Source organism: Tamandua tetradactyla, chromosome 7 (assembly GCF_023851605.1).
Source record: "Tamandua tetradactyla isolate mTamTet1 chromosome 7, mTamTet1.pri, whole genome shotgun sequence".
Classification (NCBI taxonomy): domain Eukaryota; kingdom Metazoa; phylum Chordata; class Mammalia; order Pilosa; family Myrmecophagidae; genus Tamandua; species Tamandua tetradactyla.
The window spans coordinates 166,579,525-166,600,134 of record NC_135333.1 but is presented as its reverse complement, the minus strand read 5'-3'; the positions used below and the strand labels follow the sequence as shown (position 1 = coordinate 166,600,134).

Here is a 20,610-nt window from a genome sequence, read left to right as displayed (position 1 = left end):
CAAAACAATATACCCTACTGCTTAAGAATACACATTTTTTGTAATAAGAGTTTCAAAACACCTAGACTTTATCATCACCACATTTAGGTCATCAACTACTCCTAAGGGTGATGTGAGAGAAAAGGAATTAATGGGGGAGATGGATTTCAACTACACTGGCAATGTTTTGTTTCTTAGATTAGCAGATGAGAAAATAAGTTTTTATCATAATATTCTTCATAATTTTATGTCAATTTAATTTTTAAAGAACATATAGTAAACATGAGGATCAATGTTTAACAACAAGGAAAGTACTGATGAAATAATGTTAAGAAAAAATCAGAATGCTACTTAAAAATGCAAAAGGATGACTAGAAGAGATTATAGAGAAAGGATAACATTTTGATTTGTATAGTGAAATTACAGATTTTTTTCATTTTTTATGCCTTGAAACATCCCCTAATATATTACTTTTGTAATTTAAATTTAGAGTTTATAAATTAAATCTGGCAGACTAAAATATAATTAACTGGATTCCTTCTTAGAAAAATATTTTTCCACTGAGGTCCACAGAACACTCCACAGGGAGCATAAGGGGGTTCTTTCTCCAATAATGGAATATACGGCATTCCATCTGTACTTGGAGAATCACTGCACATAAATACACTAATGCCTCTGACACTTACAGGGTTTAACACAGTTATTCAGGATGTCTCGACCACGGCCTACTTTTCTGAAGCACAGAATTAGGATCACATAGACAGTTCGGAAACTACAGTTCTAGATCTAGATCATGAATAATAATAAATGAATGCTGACTCTATATATATGAGGCATTTCCCTAGACTCTCATTCAGTTCTTTAGAACAAGACAATACATGAAATAAGAAAATAATTAGAAAAGCATAAGCAAAGGGAAGAGGAAGAGATACTTATCTTCCCATTGCCATTCAAACTAAAGCTCACTGAGCACAGACCATGCACCAGGTTCCTCAATGAATAAAAGCAAAGGTACAAAACTGTACCATGGTTCTCCATGTATGCAGAAACCAAAAATTCTTAAAATTTAAATATGCAAAATTACTTCTAAAATTAACCATTATATATTTACAAATATATTAGTTAAAAATTAAAATTTAATGTTTTAAATATATTTTCTAAGATATTTTCTAATACCTTTAATATTGGAAGAATTTCCAGGTCATGTTTCTGAGTGACAATGTAGTCACTGCTCCCTTTTCTTAAAAGCACATCTGTCAAATCAAATGGGGGTAGGAGAGGAAGAAGGAAGGAGAGAAAAACGGGAAATGGAGAACGGGAAGAAGAAAAAGAAGGAGGTGGAGGATAAAAAGAGCAAAAGGATAAGGAGGAGGAGGAACAGGCAGGAGAGGGCAAGAAAGAAAGGGAAAGAGGGATGGACAAGAGGAAAGCAAAGGACAAAAAAAAAGATGGACATTAGCAATGACTCATAATTATTTAAAAATTATGCCAAATTTTTATCTTTTTAATTACTCATGATCTTAGAAATGACTAACACTTTAGAAGTTGACTAAATTCAAAATTACTTAAAAAAATATCTAGCAATATAATGTTTATAACATACTCAAAAATAACCAGAGCAATCAAATAGCTGATGAGGTAAGTTCTTCATTGAGGAGTTCAAAATAATAAGTGCAGAAGGAATTTAAAACCTTTCATTAGGGAATCACTTATTTTGTAACCCCTAATAAAACAGATTAAGCCATGATTATCAGCAGATATTAAAACCATTAGGTACCAGACTGATAGTAGACTTTTAATGCTGAATCCAGCTGACACTGTTGGTACCCTGCCTTCATCCCCTTGGCACTCATGTTTCCCATATCCCCACTCACAGCCTCTTCTGCAAGCACTAGGGACTGACTGATGGTGCTCCCTGGCATACGAAGCTGTCTGCAGGGAAGGCCCGAAATGCCTGTGTTCATGCCCTCGCCCCCGCCAGCCCTCAACAATGACAGCTGACAACGGTGTGAGTATAGCCCACCAGCTCCCTGAGACGCAGCCTACACAATCTCCCAGAGGTCTTCACTGGAATAAGCCCTGTACCCACAACAGTAACCTGCTCATTAACTTTTTGACTCTTATATTGGTTTCCTTTCCTTCCATGACTCACTTCCCATTCCCCCACTGAGCTCCCTTAGATAAAATCCCAAAGAAACTACTCTGCTCAGAGTCTGCTTCTGAGGAAACCAACCAAGGAAAAAGGACAAGATGACAGTTAAACTCACTTATAAATCTTTACATTGCAAAAACTGGAACAACCAGGTATCAGGTATCTCCTGATGCAATGCAATAGGGAGTAAATAGCACCACCTCTGAAGTATTCTTGCCCCCCCCCCCCGAAAAAAAAAGATATTTGGCAAGAATTCTTTTGACAGGATATTGCCTACACCTAAACAAGCTTCTACATTTACTACGATATAGAGAAACAAGTTAACAAATACATACGCAGGCAAATCGCCAAATCTAGAATGGGGGGAACCTGCAGGGTAATGACTCAGTTTCTTCAACAAACAAATAGCTTGTAAAGAAGGAGGAAGGAGGGACTTAAGAGACATTAAGGAAATACAATGAGTGGTCATTGATAGGAACAAATTATCTTAAAAGACATTTTTTAAATAAAATCAGGGACATAAGAATGACCACTAATTATGAAAAGTTTGATAATAATGACATACAGTTTTAGTTTTTAAAAAACTTATCTGTTAGTAATATATATACAGAGGTATTGGCTGGTGGAATGAAATGATATCTGATTTAAACACTCTAGAGGGAGAAAATGAAATAAATTGCAGGGAAAGATAAAATAAGATTGAAAAAATGCTAACTACTGTCAGTGCTGGGTGATGGTATAGGGTAGTTTATTTCATCTCTCTAGTTCTGTTTATATTGGAAATTCTGCATAATTAAAAACTAGAGAAGTAAAAAACCTTTAAAATAAGGCATTTCAAAAATAACTTCAGGAGAGAATGTGTTAGCTGGCCAGAGGTCGCCAAACAGTAGTTCTCAAACTGGTGCATATCAAAATCACCTAGAAAGCTAATAAAGGATAGAAAAGCCCACGTTAGTGGAAGCAGTATTGGTTAGTTTTACCAAACTCTACTGCTACCCATCAAAGTTTGAAACCTGTGGCTCTAAAACTCCTTCTGCAAGGCCACACTCAACAACCAAGGACAGAGAGAGTGGATTAGTGAATCTCTGGAAAAACAACTGCTTTGCTACAAAATTCTCCAAAAGTCATACAGACCTGACAAGTGAGATGAAATAACAAAGTAAACACCTCATCCCCACCATGGACACGCCCACCTCGTTTTCTGTATGAGTAATCTAATAAAACAGATAGTTCAGGACTCTGATCAAAGGCAAAGGAAATAACAAAGAGGTCATACGGCAAATCTTTGAGAGATGACATCTTCTGGAAGAAGAGAATGGTGGCAGAAAGGGCTGGGACAGGGAGAGTAGGGAAGTGACTGGGAAATGAAGACAGAGAAGGAAGGTAAGAAGAAAGGGGAAAGGAAGAGGAGAAACAGAATAAGAAATGAAGAAAGAAGAAAAATTTTAAAAGGACAAGGGAATTGGAAGAAAAGGGAGGGGAAAAAAGACATAAAAGATAGAAGGACATTGACCCCATTCAACAAATACTTATTTGTGCTCCCACTCTGTGCCAGCAGTATGGGTGGGTACCCAGGACATGCCACCTTCCTTCAAGAAGCACACATTCTATGGGGAAGCAGAAGAGGAGGAAATATGAAAGGGAACACAAAAGGGAGAAAAAAGAAAAGAAAAGAAAAACAAAGAGGGGGAAAGAGAGTAGTAGAGAAATAGAGAAAGAGAACAAATGAGAGAGGAGAAGACAAAAAGTTTGTCTAACATTGAACCATTGAGCACAGAACATACTTTTTGTGACACACACTTGGTTAAACATTTTTTATTTCTATCAAGTTATGAATCAGCAACAAAGCACAATACTGAAATGCCTAGTTTCCATTAACAGAAGTTATCCTGTGTTCCAATTTATACTTATATTCATATTAGTGTGCATTTATAGATGTATATTAATAACCTCTTATATTTTCATTCTATTTTACCTAGAGAGTTTTTTAATGTTCCTGTGGGATTTCCTAAAGACTCCAATATTTCACTTAATCGTAATGTGACTTCTGCTACCACCACAATGTCAATGTCTTCCATTTTATAGCAATGAATTATCTCATTTATCTGCCACAGAAGATAAATCCACTAGAAGGAGAAAATATACAGCAAGAATAATTAAAAGTGGATTACATTGTAGAAAGATTCTCATTTTTCAAAACTCACTACTTCCTTTAAATCACTATCTTCTAATCATATGGAAATGTTATACAGGTACCACCTTCTTAATAGTGTGCCTCTGAACTATAATCAATGACCCAAATAAGACGATCGTTAACAATCAGTCTGTTTATATAAATCCGTAAAGAAGATTCACTTAAGCTTATGGTCTTCGTTTCTATAGCCACACAGCAAATTCATGACCTGCTATTTTGATATATCAGTGAAGATTATCTGTACTCTTAAATTTTTCACTCTCCCTTCAAAACAGCTGTTACGATCACTATCAAAATCCGCCAGTGAGGAGGAAGCAGTAGAGTAACGCATTCCTTAAATATTACTACGCTTCAGGCTCCACATTTGATGCCTTGGAAATTGTCTTCCATGCCCATATCCCCAAAGCTTAGCACATAAAACTAACCATCGGGGTGGGCCACAGTGGCTCAGCAGGCAGTTCTCACCTGCCATGCCAGAGACCCAGGTTTGTTTCCCAGTGCCTGTCCATGCAAAAAACAAACTAACCACTGCACTTTGGGATATAATACAGTAAACAGCTACATCATCACTTTATCAGAGTACATGATAAAATCACTTCATGCATCCTAATATATCTAATCTTAGATACCCTTCAGGAGAATCTGTTGTTTGTAAAATATTTTCTCCTCAGCTTCCAGGTTATATTTAACTATTCAACTTTCTCCTCCCATGAAAGAGGTTTTTATTTTAATAGTCTAAATAACATTATTGCAGAAAAAAACCTGAAACTCCTTAGTTATTTGTATTCTTCATTATTAAATTTCTTGATGAATTTATCCAAGCTTATGTAGCTTTAGACACACTATATATTTATTCTTCCCTTGAAAACTTGAAAGACCTCCCCACTCCCCAAAACAAACCAAATCGGGACAGGGGTTCAAGGAAAGAAATTCACTCAGCAATACACTTAAACAATATCTTCTTCTTAATACAAACATATGCAAATGACAGTTGCTACATAAGCGGATAGACAGGAAATTTAGATTTGTAACATGTATCACAACTTGCATTGGCAATAACAAAAAATACGTGAAAGGAAACAAAAAGGAATACTTTGTTAGTACTGATTTTCTGGGTGAATTTCACAAAGTCATTTCTGGACATACTGATCCGCTGAAGTCCTAATTTGCATTTCTGCCACAGCAACATTATCATATCCACCACTATTTCTTTATCGGGCTGAATATTCTAAAAGCAAAAGATAAAGCAAGTGAATAAGAAATTTTAAAAATACATATGGGAGAAAGAGAGATGTAGATATACACACATACACACACATTTACCGGGTGCTAGACAAGATTCTAAGAGCTTTATAAATACCAAACAATTTAATCCGCATAACAGCCCTGTGAAGTAAGTATGATTACTATCACCCCACTTCCAAGATGGCCAAACTGAAGCACTGGGAGATTCAGTGATTTTCCCAAGAAGAAATGCCTAGAAAACAGCGGTCCCAGGATTCAAACACAAGGAGTCTACCCGAAAGCTCTCCCTCTGACGAATGTTCTATTCTGCCACTGCCTTTCCAAAATATAAAGTTCCTAGCATTTTCAGTCAAGTACACAGGCCAATTAGTTCTATCCAAATTTGAAATTTAAATGGACTTTTTTCTTTTTAAAATTCCTGCATTAAATAATGCAGCGGGGGTGAGCCATGGTGGCTCAGGGGCAGAGTTCTCATCAGCCATGCCAGAGACATGGGTTTGATTGCCAATGCCTGCCCATGTAAATAAAAATAATAACATTAATAATGCAGTGGGCGCTTGCTTCAGCGGCACATATACTAAAATTGGAACAATACAGAGAAGATTAGCATGGCCCTTGCACAAGGATAACACGCAAATTCATGAAGCGTTTCATATTTTTTAAAAGAGAAAAATAATAATAATAATGCAGCAGTGGGGAGATGAACTCATGAGAAAAGAGGGAAAGCATACACACCAGAAAAAAAGGAGAACATGGAGAAACTAAGCAGAACTTCATATCAGGACTCAAAAGATGACCCAGAATAAGGATGTCTTCCCTTAAACCAAAGTTACTAAGCTCTTTTCGAAAGAAAAATAAAGTTATTCATTGTAAAAAAAAAAAAAAGGATAAAAAAATAAATAAATGCAGGGGGGACAAAAGGTAAAATTAGGTAGATGGAAATACTTGTGGTCAATGAGAGGAAGGGATAAGGAATACAGTTATGTATGAGTTTTTTTTTTTCTTTTTATTTCTCTTTCTAGAGGGATACAAATGTTCTAAAAAATTATCAGCGTGATGAATACACAACTATGTGATTATATTGTGAGCCACTGATTATACACTATTTATAGAATGTATGTGTGTGATTTGTCAATAAAAATAGTTTTAAAAATAAAAATAAACAAACTTACTCATTATAGCTGAACTAAAGAGATAATGAGTTTACGATTAAAATATATCAAGCTCTGAGCCCTTTTGAGGCATATGTAAGATGCAGTTTGCAAATACGGCTGCTTAGCATAGTGACTGGAATACAATAATGATCAATAAGTGTTCACTTAATTGAACTGAACAGAACTAAGAAACATACAGCAAAATAAACCAAAAAAGGACATAAAAGCAGACGGTCAAAAATTCCTTGCCATTTTAAGCCTTCATTGTTATTTTTGAGGTTTGGCCCCTTCATTGCACTTGCTACCAAACACATTTCTTAAGAAAATTAAGTATCTGTCACAGGTTATAACATGTTCTAATAAACCAGACGAAATGGAAAATATCATTGCAGTAGAACATCTCAAGTCTCTTACAGTGTTCCATTAAACTGGCCAAAATTAACACATTCTATAATTGAGGTTTTCAAACATTTTCCAACAGTAAAACAAAGCTTTCAAATGAACTTCTGTGAAAATCTCAATCTAATCAAAATAGATTGGGGTGCTAATACTCAAAATCAGGCTCCCAAGAAGCCTCAGAGAAGCCCGAAGAATTTAGCTTTAAAACCTGTGCTGGGGCCACGGTGGCTCCACAGGCAAGAACACTTGCCTGGAATGCCAGAGGACCCAGGTTCGTTTCCCAGTGCCTGCCCATATATATAAAAAAGAGAAAGAAAAAAAAAAAAGAGAAGTGCAAAAATAAATGACTAAGCAATAAAAATGATAAAAAAAACAACTGTGCTGTCTGGTTTTACCCAGAATATTTATATCTACATATGGACCATTTCTAAATAGTGACCATTATATGCAAAGTGCCTCAAAATAGCAAGCAGGCTTTGTACTCAGGAACTGAAAAGATAGATTTTGTTAAGAATAGTAACTCTTCATTAAAACCATTGCCTCATTTCCTTCATTATTAAAAATATAGCTAGCTTAAGAATTTCTAAAAAAGGAACAGGTTGACACACAAAATAATGATTACATCAAGCCAGGATCTAACTTAATCTCTTCACACTAGTAATTAAACTATACCGAATTGGAGCAAGGAACAATTCATGTCATATTTTAAATCTGCCTTTAAATTAGATTTAAAACAACCTCCTTCCACACCATTGAAAATTATCCAAAAGAGCGATTTCACCTGGGGAGAGGAGCAGACACAGGAATACAAAGTTGCTGCCAAGTGGAAAATGTCTTCTGAATATCCATCAGTTTTCATACAAGAATCTGAATTCATAAAGTAGGGAAATATGAAACAAAAAAAATCAATTACAAAGTTTCAAATAGAAAAGGCACAGAAACAGACACTCTACAAAAATGGTACAAAACAATATCTGGGCAAGTATCATGTTGATAATACCCTTTAAATGCTTCTATATGAAAACTAATCTAAGTGGGCTCTAATTCAATTAAGATACATGATGTTATGATTGTAATTATTATTATTATTTCACAATCTGTATACCAACTGTGACCAAAAGGGAGTTGAAAATGTTTATAGTATTAAAACACATAAAATATGACAGGTGAAATAAAAGCAATAATGATATCTATTCAGTAATCACTAGAAAGAAAAAAACTGAACTATTACTTGGTAAAAATTACTTACTGCAATTGAGCAGTCATGTAGAATCTTAAGATCATGGCAAAACATAAAAATACATGGATTAAATAATTCTCATTGGCCAAAAAGCAGCACTTCTGAATTTCTACAGAAGAGAAGCCCAGAAGACATAATTGGTAAAGGAGGGCTGAACTGTGTTTGCAGTGTTGTACACAAAATGGGGAGAGAAAAGTCAGTTGCCCATTTAAAAAATGGATGGGGGTTGATTTTAGGAACAATTTAACATGTGGATCTTGAAATAAGGGATTATGCAGAATAAAATAGACAACATCTCCAATGGAGGCTTTGCAAAAGATACAGAAAATTCTTCAAACAGGTTTCTCTTACATTTAACCAGTATATAGCCTGTGATATAAAATTGAATCACGGTTAGCAAAAGCATATATGAATGTGAATTTGAAAACAGATAACATGGGACATTTATTTACACTGATTTTAAATTATATATACAAAATAACTTTTAAGACGTAAAGAGTTCTAGAATGGAAAAACAGCATGCTGGGAAAAAAAGAGATCATCACCAAATCCTCCCAGGTTCACCAACTGACTCACTGTCCTCCCGGCCTCTCACTTACTCTAGCACACCAGCAGCTACTGCTGAGCCTCATTCCTCTACTCAAAGCCCTCATTTAGAATAAGATGCAGTATCCTTAGAAAGCCCCGGAGCCTGCATAACCTGGAGCTCACTACTTCTCTGACCTCATCTCTTACCACACTTCAGATTTCATCACCACTACCAACGCACCCCAGCCGCACATGCCTCCTTGCCATTCCTTCACCAGACCAACCACGATCTCACCCCAGGCCCTTTGTACTTTCTGTGCCCTCTGCCTTGAACATTCTTTTTTCCTACCTTACCTGTAAAGATCATATTTCACAATATCTATAATATAGATAAAAGTATCCTAATTTTCAAAACGGCAAATACATACCCTGAAAAGCAATTCTTCTTACATAAACTTGAGCTGCTTGTCCTTCTTTATAGTTTTCCAAAGGGAAGATTAAACCTTTGCTTCTCTTTACATTGATTACAGGTTCTATTGCAATAAGAAGAGTTAAATCCATCTCGGCTGCCTTTAACTCTGGATCATCCTGCCTCTAAGAGAAGTATATTACATAAATTAATTAGGAATTCAATGTCATCTTAACAAAACAAAAACAAATTAATGGTTTTGTTTATATTACCTGGAAAAAGTCAATAAGTTGCACAGCTATAGATTCAAATAAACTCCATTCCTCATAGGTAAAAGCTAATTTTGTAAATTTCACAGCAGCATCCACAGAAATAAGATTTTTTCTTTGTATAATAAGTTCCAGAAAAGATGATCTTGGAAAATCAAGCCTTCCATCTGTACCAGTATTTGAAACTAGAAGAGGAAAGAAAGGCTCAGATCACATTCATTGAAGAAGTATTTACTAAATATTAGCTATCAAAGATTGCCAGGTACAATGGAAAAGAGAAAAGACACAATCCCTGCCTTCACAGAGTTTACACTTTAGTGGGGAAGACAAGAATTCTGGCATGACACAAAAGGATTAAGTATAAAGGGTATACTGATAATATGAACTACATTAAAATTAAGAATTTCTGTTCCTCAATAGATACTATTAAGAGAATGAAAAGGCAAGCCACAAATGGGAGAAAATATTTGTAATACATGCATTAAATAAAGGACTTTATCCAGAATATATAAAGATTTCCTGCAAATCAATGAGAAAAGGCAAATAACCAATAGAAAGATGGGCAAAATATTTGAACAGGCACTCTACAAAATAGGATACCCAAATGGCCAATAAACATATGAAAAAGAGCTCAACTTCAATAGTCATCAGAGAAATTCAAATTAAATCCACAATGTGACATTTAAATCGCACTGGAATGGACAAAAGGAAAAAGACAGATAATACAAGGTGTCAGTGAGAATTTGGAACAACTGGAACATTCATAAAATGCTGATGGGGTGCAAATGGCAAAACCACTTTAGAAAACAGTATCTGCTAACATGGAACATACACTAATTTCTTTTCTCCCATGATTTCACACCAACAGAAATACACTGCAGAAGACATTTAACATACCTATCCCTGGAATTTATAAAACAAGGAGAAAAAGAAAATAAGTAGTGATAGATAAGATTTAACCAGACGATTTACAACCTTCACCTAATAAACCCATACAAAGCAATGCACCCAACAACAAAATAAATACATAGTCTTTTCAAGTGTATACAGACTATTTTCCAAAATTGACCACAGATTAGGCCATGGGGCAAGTCTCAACAAACTCCAAAGGTTACAAATGATAGAGTATGCTCTCTGACCACAGTTTAAGTTAGAAATCAATAACAAAAAGATCACTAGGAAACCTCCATATGTTTTGATTCATAACCAATATATATCAAAAAAGAAATCACAGTGGAAATATTTTTAAGTGAATGATAATGAAGATATGATCATTCAAAATTCAGAAATATAGCTAAAACCACACTTAGAAAGAAATGTCTAAATACACATATTTTAAATAACACAAGAGACTAACAATCACGTTCCAAGTCAATAAGTTTTACAATCATCAAAATAAACCCAATAAAGTAAAAGGGCAATAATAAAGAGCAGAAATTAATAATGTGGAAAACAAAACTACAATAAGAAGGATCAACAAAGTCAAACATCGTTTCTTGGAAAAGATTAATGAAATAGGTGGAACCTGGTGAAAATGATGAAATAAGAAAGAAGGCAAACTGACCAATGAAAACCTCTTTTTCCATGCACAGATCCCACAGACATTAAAAATATGCTGCGATAATATAAATTTTATAAAATTTTGAAAATATTTGATAAAATAGACAATTTCCAAGAAAACACAATTAACCAAAAACTGACAGATTAAAAAAAAGAATGGAAAGAAAATTTGAATAGTTTTGCATCTATGGAGGAAACTGAGTCCATAATTAAAACCTTTTCCACAAAAAAACTCCAGGTACACATAGATGCCTTCACCAGTAAATTCAATCAAACATTTACTAAGAAATAACCCCAATCTAACACAAATTTTCCAGATAATAGAAAAAGAATATAATTCTTAACTCATTTTATGAAGCCAGCATTACCTTGAAGTACAGGTAAAAGGACATTATGTAATGCAAAAAGACACAAGAAAGGAAAATCTGCATGAATGGAGATGCAAAAACACTGAATATTGGCAAACAAAATCTAGCCATATGTCAAAAGAATAATTCTCATGTCTAAGTTAAGTTTATTCAAAAAATATAGAGTGGTTAAAAACTAGATATGCAATCAAAGCAATCCATCACATTAACAGAAATAAAAGAGAAAAGCCATATGATGAATTCAATAAATCCAGAAAAGGCTTTTGAAATTTTTTGAGAATTCAGCATTTGAAAAAACAAACTCCTAGCAACCTAGAAATAAAGGGAAACCTCCTTAATCTGATAAAGGGTATCTACAAAAGTCCTTCAGAAAATATCATAATCATTGGTGAAATGCTGATAGCTTTCCATCTGAGATCATGAATGACAGATAAGGACATCTGCTCTCACCACTTCCACTCCACATTTTTTTTTTGGAGATCCTAACTAGTACAGAAAAAAGAAATGAAAAGAACAAGAACTAGAAAGAAAGAACTATAGTTATTATTCACAGACAATGTAATTGTATACGTAAAAATGCAAAAAAATATCTGATAAATTATTTGAACTATGCAGGTTGGCAAGTCTGCCAAAGTCGAGGTCAATAATAAACTGAGTATGAGTTTCCTGTGTGTAAACCACCATTTCAAAATTTTTGTTAGGCAAGTTCTATGTAAAATATAATCTAGCACCTTATTTACTTATTAAAAGTTCTTTTCCTGCTATAAACAGTTCTGAGACAACATCACGAAGCTCTACTTCATCTGTAGGCACAGGTCCTGTTTGCAGTGTTCGCCTATTTGAATCAGAAAGAGCTTCCAAGACAGCCAGGAAGCGGGATGCACTGCTGTCCAACATCTCATCCAACAGCCGCTCAGTGACTGTGCGTGGCCACGGCAACTGGAGCAACAACACAAGAAGTAAAGTGCATTTCTGTTAAAGTTCTACAATGTAATGTAATGCGGAGAGTGGCTGGTCTAACAATGGGACTGCTGCTTTTATGGTTTCATTTTTGAGGTGTTAAGCCTGACTCCATTAAAGTTTCTGTCACACTGCCATTACATCAGAGAAATGCGCTGCTTCTTTACATGGTTATGTTTCCAAGGCAGCATATAATGGCTGTTTATTATATCTTTTTATTAGGTAGGCTGGCATTAATCTCCACATGCTTTATGGTACCTTAATAACAGCCTGAAGAAACAGTTACTCAAATTCTAGTCACATAAGAATCCCTTAAGAGTGATGTTTTTCATTCCTGAATCAAGTCTTCAAAGATTCAGGGACTCCGGGTGGAGTATTTTTAATAAGCACAGCAGGAGACTCTAACGTAGAAGGTCCTCAAACCCAACTTTAAAACACTAATTCATGGTATAAATAACCAGGCATGCAGAAGTTCACTGAGAAAGAGCTGAGCACAGCATCCAGGGACTTTAGGACACTTTCTGAGACCCCAGCCACTCTGTTTTGCACCCGCTCAGAATGATTTCACCTCCTTCAAGTAACTGCCCCCACCCTTTATTCTCTCTTAACTCAGCCACAAATGACCTATTCTCTGTCTTTAGACTGCCAAAAAATAAGAGAGGTGGCTCTATTTCACTTTTCCAGAATTCGTGTCCAGCTAAAAGATACCAGCAATATTTCCCCATGATTTCCTTGCTTCTTTCCTCTTCTTGGGGCAAGGTCAGAGAAATAGAAAAACAAAACCAGGAATAAACAGCCTCGTATTATTTTCCCCCAAATACCAACGTCCTCACTCATTAGCTTCTCAGGCTTTCCAATCCATAGGTTAAATAACATATTAAAACCTCAATAAAATGCGAATTTCATGTCTTGCCCTCTCTCTCCTTACAAACAGAGTTAAGAACTTATTCTTAAAAATATTATCTAGGTTAAGGTTTGCCATGTGCCTTTCCAGTTGAGAGAGATCCCTGAATCTCATCGGCCTTCTTGAACCAAGGTATCTTTCCCTGGATGCCTTAGATTGGACACGTCTATACCCTTGCTTTAATTTTGACATTTTCACAGGCTTAGAACTGCAAACTTGCAATATAATAAATTTCCCTTTAAAAAAAATATTCTCCAGGTTAAAACAAAGCTTTAAAATATATATATTAAAACAGCATTGGGGTGGGCCGCGGTGGCTCAGCGGGCAAAGTGCTTGCCTGCTATGCCGGAGGACCTCGGTTCGATTCCCGGCCCCAGCCCATGTAACAAAAACGGAAAAACAAAATACAATAAAGCAAGAAAATGTTTGGAAATGTTTCCCTTTCTTCCTTCCTTCCTTCCTTCTATCCTTCCTTCCTTCTCTCTGTCTTTCCTTTAAAAAAAAAAAAAAAAAAACAGCATTATAAACTTTATAATAATTTTAAGTGTACAATAGGAATGGCAAATCCCATGTGGATTTAAGTGTGAAAGCAATTTTAAAAATATCACAGAAAAACTATCAGAAAGTAGAGTAGAATATTTATCAGAGCTGTTTAAAAACTAATAACTATGTGTGCTGGTTTGAAACTGTTGAGTATGCCAGAAAAGCCATGTTCTTTAATCCTGACTCAATATTGTTGGATGGGATCTTTATGATTATGTTGTTTCCATGGAGATGTATCTCTGCTCATTCAAAGTGGATCTTAATCTACCTACTGAAGTCCTTTAAGAGGGAATTATTTTGGCAAAAGCTCCAGAGCCAACACAAGACCCAGATTTAACCTTTCTTTTCAGACACTGCAGAAAGAAAGCATCTCCGGAAAAGCTGTTTGAAACCAGAAGCCAAAGGACTAGCAGAGGCTGGCCACTTGCCTTCCTAGGTGACAGAGCTATTCCAGACACATCGGCTTTTCCTGAGTCAATTATCTTTCCCTGGAAGTCTTAGTTTGGACATTCTTATGGCCTTAGAGCCATGAACTTATAACTGAGTAAATTCCATTTTTAAAAGCCATTTCATTTCATTTCCAGCAGCTTTAACAAACCAAAACACTATGAGACTTTTTTTAATATAAATATTTAAAAGCTCTATAAATTAATAATTAAAGCTAAAATAATAAGAAGAGCAAAAGATTGTCAAGCATGGCAAGTAAAATATTAATGTCTATAAAAATAATGAACTCATACAAATATAATTTGAAAATTAAAATCTCTAGCAGATACATGGTCAGAGTGAAAGATAATTCACAGCAAAAGAAACACAAATAGAAGGAAAGGTTGGATCAAAGAAATGAACCTAAAATGACAAGCCATTTTATGAAAACTTGAATTATCAAAAAATTATAGAGTAGGAGTACCCATTTTTGGAAATTAATTTGGCAATATATATCTAGAGAAATAAAGGTCTTTATGCACTCTAGTGGGTTGAACAGTGTCCTCCAAAAATTCATGTCTATCTGGAACCTCAAAATATGACTTAATTTGGAAACTGAGTTTTTACAGATTTAATTAGTTAAGGTAAAGTCATACTGAATGAGGGGAGACCCTAAATCCAGTGACTGGTCTCCTCATAAAAAGAGGAGAGGACACAGAGACACACAGAGAAAGCCAATGAAGCCAGAGGCAGAGACTGGAGCGGAGAATCTGCAAGCCACGGGACACCAAGGAGTGCCGAGAACCAGCGGAAGCCACGGGACACCAAGGAGTGCCAAGAATCAGCGGAAGCCAAGGAAAAGCAAGGAGGGGTAGAAACCCTCTGCTTCTGGAGGGCGCAGGCCCTGTGAGGGACGTCTTGATTTTGCACTGCTAGACTTCAGAACTGTGAGAGAATTAATGTGTCATTTTAAGCCACCCAATTTGTGGTCATTTGCTTCAGCAGCCCTAAGAAACTAATGCATATCCTTTGATTCAGTAATCACACACCTCAAATTTTACCCACAAAAAATAAAAGAAAAAATACTGTACCTAAAGATGTTAATTGTCAATATTAATATAGCAAAAAAAATGGAAACAACTAAAATTAAAATAACAAAATTATTAGATAAAATGTTGTACACATACTACATAGGATATTATATGATCTTTAAAACTGCCAGAAAGGCTGAAAGACTGAATGTGATGATGCCCAACAGTCTGTTCCACCTCTAAATACTCTGACCTCCATGACATCTACTCATCTACCCGACATAATATACTTTACCCAAGGCAGCTAGCTCAGTTTCTCATTAACCTACAACAAACTTTGCTTATTCCTGCTTCAAGCTATGATCATGCTCTGGTCCATTATTTAGAATGTTTTCCCCTATTCTATTCTCCCTGGCCAGCCAAATCCTGCCCATTATTCCGAAATCATTCAAAAAGACAGGAGTGAGACTTGGTCTTTTCTATAGACTTGGTCTTTTCTATACTCTGCCATATTTGGAATGACAGTAGGCATCCAGTATATGGCTGTTGAATGAATGAATGAATAATAAATAATAACTAACATGAGGACCTCCTACATGCTAAGAACATTCTAAGGGCTTTTCCCGTAACTCATTTAATCCCCACCAACACAAATTATAATTATTTTGCTTTTTTATTATATAATTTCTCAATCTATCTTGTTCACATAATAAGTACTTAAGAAATATTCACTAAATGAATCACTAAATCGTTGATCACTAGGGGAGTATTAATTAATAGTCTTTTAAAAGAGTCCTGTGGAAGTCAAAATGATTTATTCTGAGTTGACAATTGATAAACAAACACAAAAACATTTTAGAAAACAGAGTTAAGGCATACTGAACATTACTTTCTTTAATAGAAATGAAATAAAATTATTTCATACATATAAAGCAGGACATTCTGTAAAATATACCAAGGTAATTAGTATGACACTATAAGAAAGGAATGTTAACTATTTTCAATAAGAAATACTCACTAAACATTTTTTTTCTAAAAATATATACCACCACAACATTTTTCCACATAAGAATTATCTTAAGGAAATCAGAAATAAATGTATTTTGTAACATAATATCTGGAGTTTTAAACATTTTGGTAACAAGTTGACTATAAGTCAAATCTTAATATAATAATTTGACAAATCAAACCCTAAAATATAGTATCAAGGCAGTATGTCTTATTATCTTAGACCTTTGATTTAATCTGCAAACTAAACTCTAGGTTGATAATGACTTGTAACACAGTAGCTATCCAGTTTTGCAGCTTTAGATATTTAAATTTGGCTTGCTCAAAAAAAAAAAACTGCTGGTAAGAAAAAAAAAGTGTCTCCTGCTCTCTTAAAAAGACCACAACATTACTACTTAGCAGTACTAGATGCAGGTAGTTCAAATGCTCATCCAAGAAACTGCCTATTATATACACTATTGGCCAGCAAGGGACATGATTTAAAAGGGACATATAAAATATATTTTCAGGCTCAGCAAAAGGTATATCATAGTCATACTAAGTATCAACAGAGAGCTACTATGCCCAAATATTACGATTTATTTTAATAATAATAACTACTCCTAAGTACCACAAGAAGTGAGGAAAGAGAACAGCAGCCCTTGGTGTAGGGGGAAAGCACTGGATTTAGGAGTGTGGACATCAGGGTCAGGCTCCAGCTCTGCCAGCAGCTTGCTTTGTGACCTTGAGCCAGTGACTTAAATACTCTGAGGCTTATGTTCCCCATTGGTAATAGAAAAGGATTGAACCAGACGGTTTCTAAAATTCCTTCCAGGTTCTGAGATTCCATACCTCTTCTGTCAAATACGGCTCATCTTCCCCTCCCCAGCATTTTCAGTCCCTATGTAGAAGCTCTCAGAAGAGGGTACATGGCCATCAGGACAGGGGGGACCTTCTTAGACATAGACAACTGAGCCTTCATATAAAGCATATAAACATATAAATCAGGACATTCTGCAAAATATACCAAGCTAATTAGTATGACACTATAAGAAAGGAATGTTAACTATTTCCAATAAGAAATACTCACTAAACATTTTTTTTTTCTAAAAACATATACCATATATTCCGAGAGTCAGAAAAGCAAAGGGAGAGAGTGGGGAAAGGATATAAGAACTACTTCCCACTTCCTCCCCGTAGGGGTCCCTCGCACTGTTGGACAAAGGCAGCCCCTGTGGTCAGAAGAGGCCAGCTGACCAGTTATGACAGGTGGGGAGAGAGACTTCCATGCTGAGAATTACTGCCTGTAGGGGAGCCACCACTGCTCTCTTTTTCCCTCTGGCAGAACAACCAGCAATCTTCAAACTGAGGGCTGTTCCTCAGCCTGGCCCTGGGCAGCTATCACAGCAGAGCTCCCTGCCAACTACAAGGACGTATCACTCAAATGGGAAATATATTGTCATTTTAAGCCACTAAGAGGTGGGGGGTATGCTATAGTATAACCTAGTTTCTGAACACTTCCAAAAGTAAAACCTGAAACTGATGAGATGAGGTCTCCAACCTCAAAGCCTTCTAAGCTAACACTAACAGTCAAAGTCAAAGGCCTATGCAGAACTATGCAGATGCCTGTTCGTTTGTATCTTTCCCAGGCCTTCTACAGCCTCTTCTCCTTTTCAAATTACAAAACCTATTAGATGAAGGCACAAAGGTTTTGAGAAAGGGATGAAGTAAGGCCATGTCCAAACAGGGAAAAGCATTCTTCTCTATATTTGCCCACTGGTGCAAAGAACTGGGGGCAGGATTTAATATTTAGTGACAAGACTTTAAAAGATACAGAGGTATATAGCACATATCCCACAGAGTCTTAAATAGAGAAGGTATTCTTAGACTTACAGTTTGTACTTCCCTTATGTTAACCCTTATCTTTGGTCTAAAGAAAGACTTGTTTTTTCTTCTCGATTCAAATACTCCTCTTTTGAAGATCATCACTGCCATCTGCCTCAAAAAGAAAAATTATACATGAAGTAACAAGGACATACACTTCCCAACTACTAAGATACTTGATCACCTGCAGAGTGCAGCAATTTTCTTTTAATCTCATAAAATTGTTATACCTTTATTGTGGCCTCTCTATAGTATCTTCTGGATTCTTCCTCTGATTGTGAGGAACTCATTAATTCCAGTTGTCTCAACTCATCAATTTTGGCTAATGCACGCCGAGCAAATGCCTATATGGAATTAAAATAAATGTGATTCACAATAAGTAAGGGTATAGCGATTAAAAATGAATCAAAGATGATATGTTTTATTCTTCTAGACATTTGATTTAATCTGTGAATTAAATTCTAGGCTGTTATTGACTCCTTTATATTGTAATACCGTGGCTATCCAGTCTTTCATCTCCTAAATGAAAACTCTATGTCTCGATCCTGGAACGGCTGGCTGGCTGAGAGAAGCAGCTCGGGTGAGATCGCTGAGGCGCGCGGGCCTTACCGGGCGGGGTGGCAAGCGGCCGGAGTTACTCCCTTCCCCCTTCCCGGGCCGGCTGGGAGAATTGGAGAGGTGGTCCCCTGAAACCAAGCCGGCTGGCGCCCACACCACGCGCGGCCCCCCGGCCCAACTGAGAGAATTGGATCGGAAACCCCCAGGCCGCGGAGAACGGTGACGGGTGGGGGAGGCCCCTTCCAAACCCGTGACTCCCGGGGAACGTGCACTCTCTCGGGCGGGCCGCTGCCGCTGGCGCCCTCCCGCCACGCTTGTTGCCCAGGGCCGACTAGGAAATTCGGACGGGCTCTTTCCCTGGCTGCGGCGACCAGCAACCCTCCCTGCGTTCGGACACCCTCCCTGCGTTCGGACCCCGGGCCGGCTCAAGCCGCTTCGGCTAGCGAACCCCCAGGACGGCGAGAGTTTTCCAAAGTTTAAGGTCCCACAGCACCTTTTACTGGTGGGACCCGCAGACAAACGTGTGCCACGAGCGCCACCTACTGGGCAGGATAAGAAAAACAGAACCCAGAGATTTCACAGAAAAATATTACAACCTTGCTGGGTCCAACACCAAGAGAAATCTGAATAAATGCCCAGACGCCAGCAGCAGAAGATAACTGTCCACGCTCAAAAGATTGAGAATATGGCTCAGTCAAAGGAACAAACCAATAGCTCAAATGAGACACAAGAGCTGAGACAACTAATGCTGAATATACGAACAGAAATGGAAAACCTCTTCAAAAATGAAATCGATAAATTGAGGGAGGACATGAAGAGGACATGGGCTGAACATAAAGAAGAAATAGAAAAACTGAAAAAACAAATCGCAGAACTTATGGAAGTGAAGGATAAAGTAGCAAACATAGAAAAAATAATGGATAGCTACAATGATAGATTTAAAGAGACAGAAGATAGAATTAGTGATTTGGAGGATGGAACATCTGAATTCCAAAAAGAAACAGAAACTAAAGGGAAAAGAATGGAAAAATTTGAACAGGGTATCAGGGAACTCAAGGACAATATGAACCGCACAAATATACATGTTGTGGGTGTCCCAGAAGGAGAAGAGAAGGGAAAAGGAGGAGAAAAACTAATGGAAGAAATTATCACTGAAAATTTCCCAACTCTTATGAAAGACCTAAAATTACAGATCCAAGAAGTGCAGCGCACCCCAAAGAGATTAGACCCAAATAGGCGTTCTCCAAGACACTTACTAGTTAGAATGTCAGAGGTCAAAGAGAAAGAGAAGATCTTGAAAGCAGCAAGAGAAAAACAATCCATTACATACAAGGGAAACCCAATAAGACTTTGTGTAGATTTCTCAGCAGAAACCATGGAAGCTAGAAGACAGTGGGATGATATATTTAAAATACTAAAAGAGAAAAACTGCCAACCAAGACTCCTATATCCAGCAAAATTATCCTTCAAAAATGAGGGAGAAATTAAAACATTCTCAGACAAAAAGTCACTGAAAGATTTGTGACCAAGAGACCAGCTCTACAAGAAATACTAAAGGGAGCACTAGAGTCAGATACAAAAAGACAGAAGAGAGAGATATGGAAAAGAGTGTAGAAAGAAGGAAAATCAGATATGATATATATAATACAAAAGGCAAAATGTTAGAGGAAAATATTATCCAAACAGTAATAACACTAAATGTCAATGGACTGAATTCCCCAATCAAAAGACATAGATTGGCAGAATGGATTAAAAAACAGGATCCTTCTATATGCTGTCTACAGGAAACACATCTTAGACCCAAAGATAAACATAGGTTG

General features: G+C 36.5%; 1 protein-coding gene, 1 long non-coding RNA gene and 1 other non-coding gene across 4 annotated transcripts in view; 2 read left to right on the top strand and 1 right to left on the bottom strand.

The window, feature by feature from the left end:
• Window positions 1-12,588, top strand: part of LOC143642833 (uncharacterized) — a 30,155-nt gene extending 17,567 nt beyond the window's left edge. Inside the window, exons 3-4 of one of the 2 annotated variants that reach the window (XR_013155919.1) lie at window positions 1,856-1,985; window positions 12,269-12,588. This is a non-coding gene — a long non-coding RNA (uncharacterized LOC143642833). Of the gene's footprint in view, window positions 1-1,855; window positions 1,986-9,421; window positions 9,619-12,268 lie in introns of those variants that run through there. The other variant, XR_013155918.1, reaches the window with a different exon arrangement.
• The window catches only part of CFAP54 (cilia and flagella associated protein 54), a 335,670-nt gene that overhangs the window by 286,199 nt on the left and 28,861 nt on the right, over window positions 1-20,610 (bottom strand). The window contains exons 7-15 of the mRNA XM_077111714.1: window positions 18,463-18,576; window positions 18,242-18,343; window positions 12,238-12,436; window positions 9,573-9,754; window positions 9,320-9,485; window positions 7,905-7,990; window positions 5,419-5,553; window positions 4,107-4,257; window positions 1,156-1,232 (exon numbers count right to left, since the gene is read on the bottom strand). Of these exons, the coding sequence (XP_076967829.1) occupies window positions 1,156-1,232; window positions 4,107-4,257; window positions 5,419-5,553; window positions 7,905-7,990; window positions 9,320-9,485; window positions 9,573-9,754; window positions 12,238-12,436; window positions 18,242-18,343; window positions 18,463-18,576 (1,212 nt within the window). The remainder of the gene's footprint in view (window positions 1-1,155; window positions 1,233-4,106; window positions 4,258-5,418; window positions 5,554-7,904; window positions 7,991-9,319; window positions 9,486-9,572; window positions 9,755-12,237; window positions 12,437-18,241; window positions 18,344-18,462; window positions 18,577-20,610) is intronic.
• LOC143642940 (U6 spliceosomal RNA) lies at window positions 6,124-6,230 on the top strand. Its single transcript, XR_013155998.1, has one exon. It is a non-coding gene; the product is annotated as a U6 spliceosomal RNA (small nuclear RNA).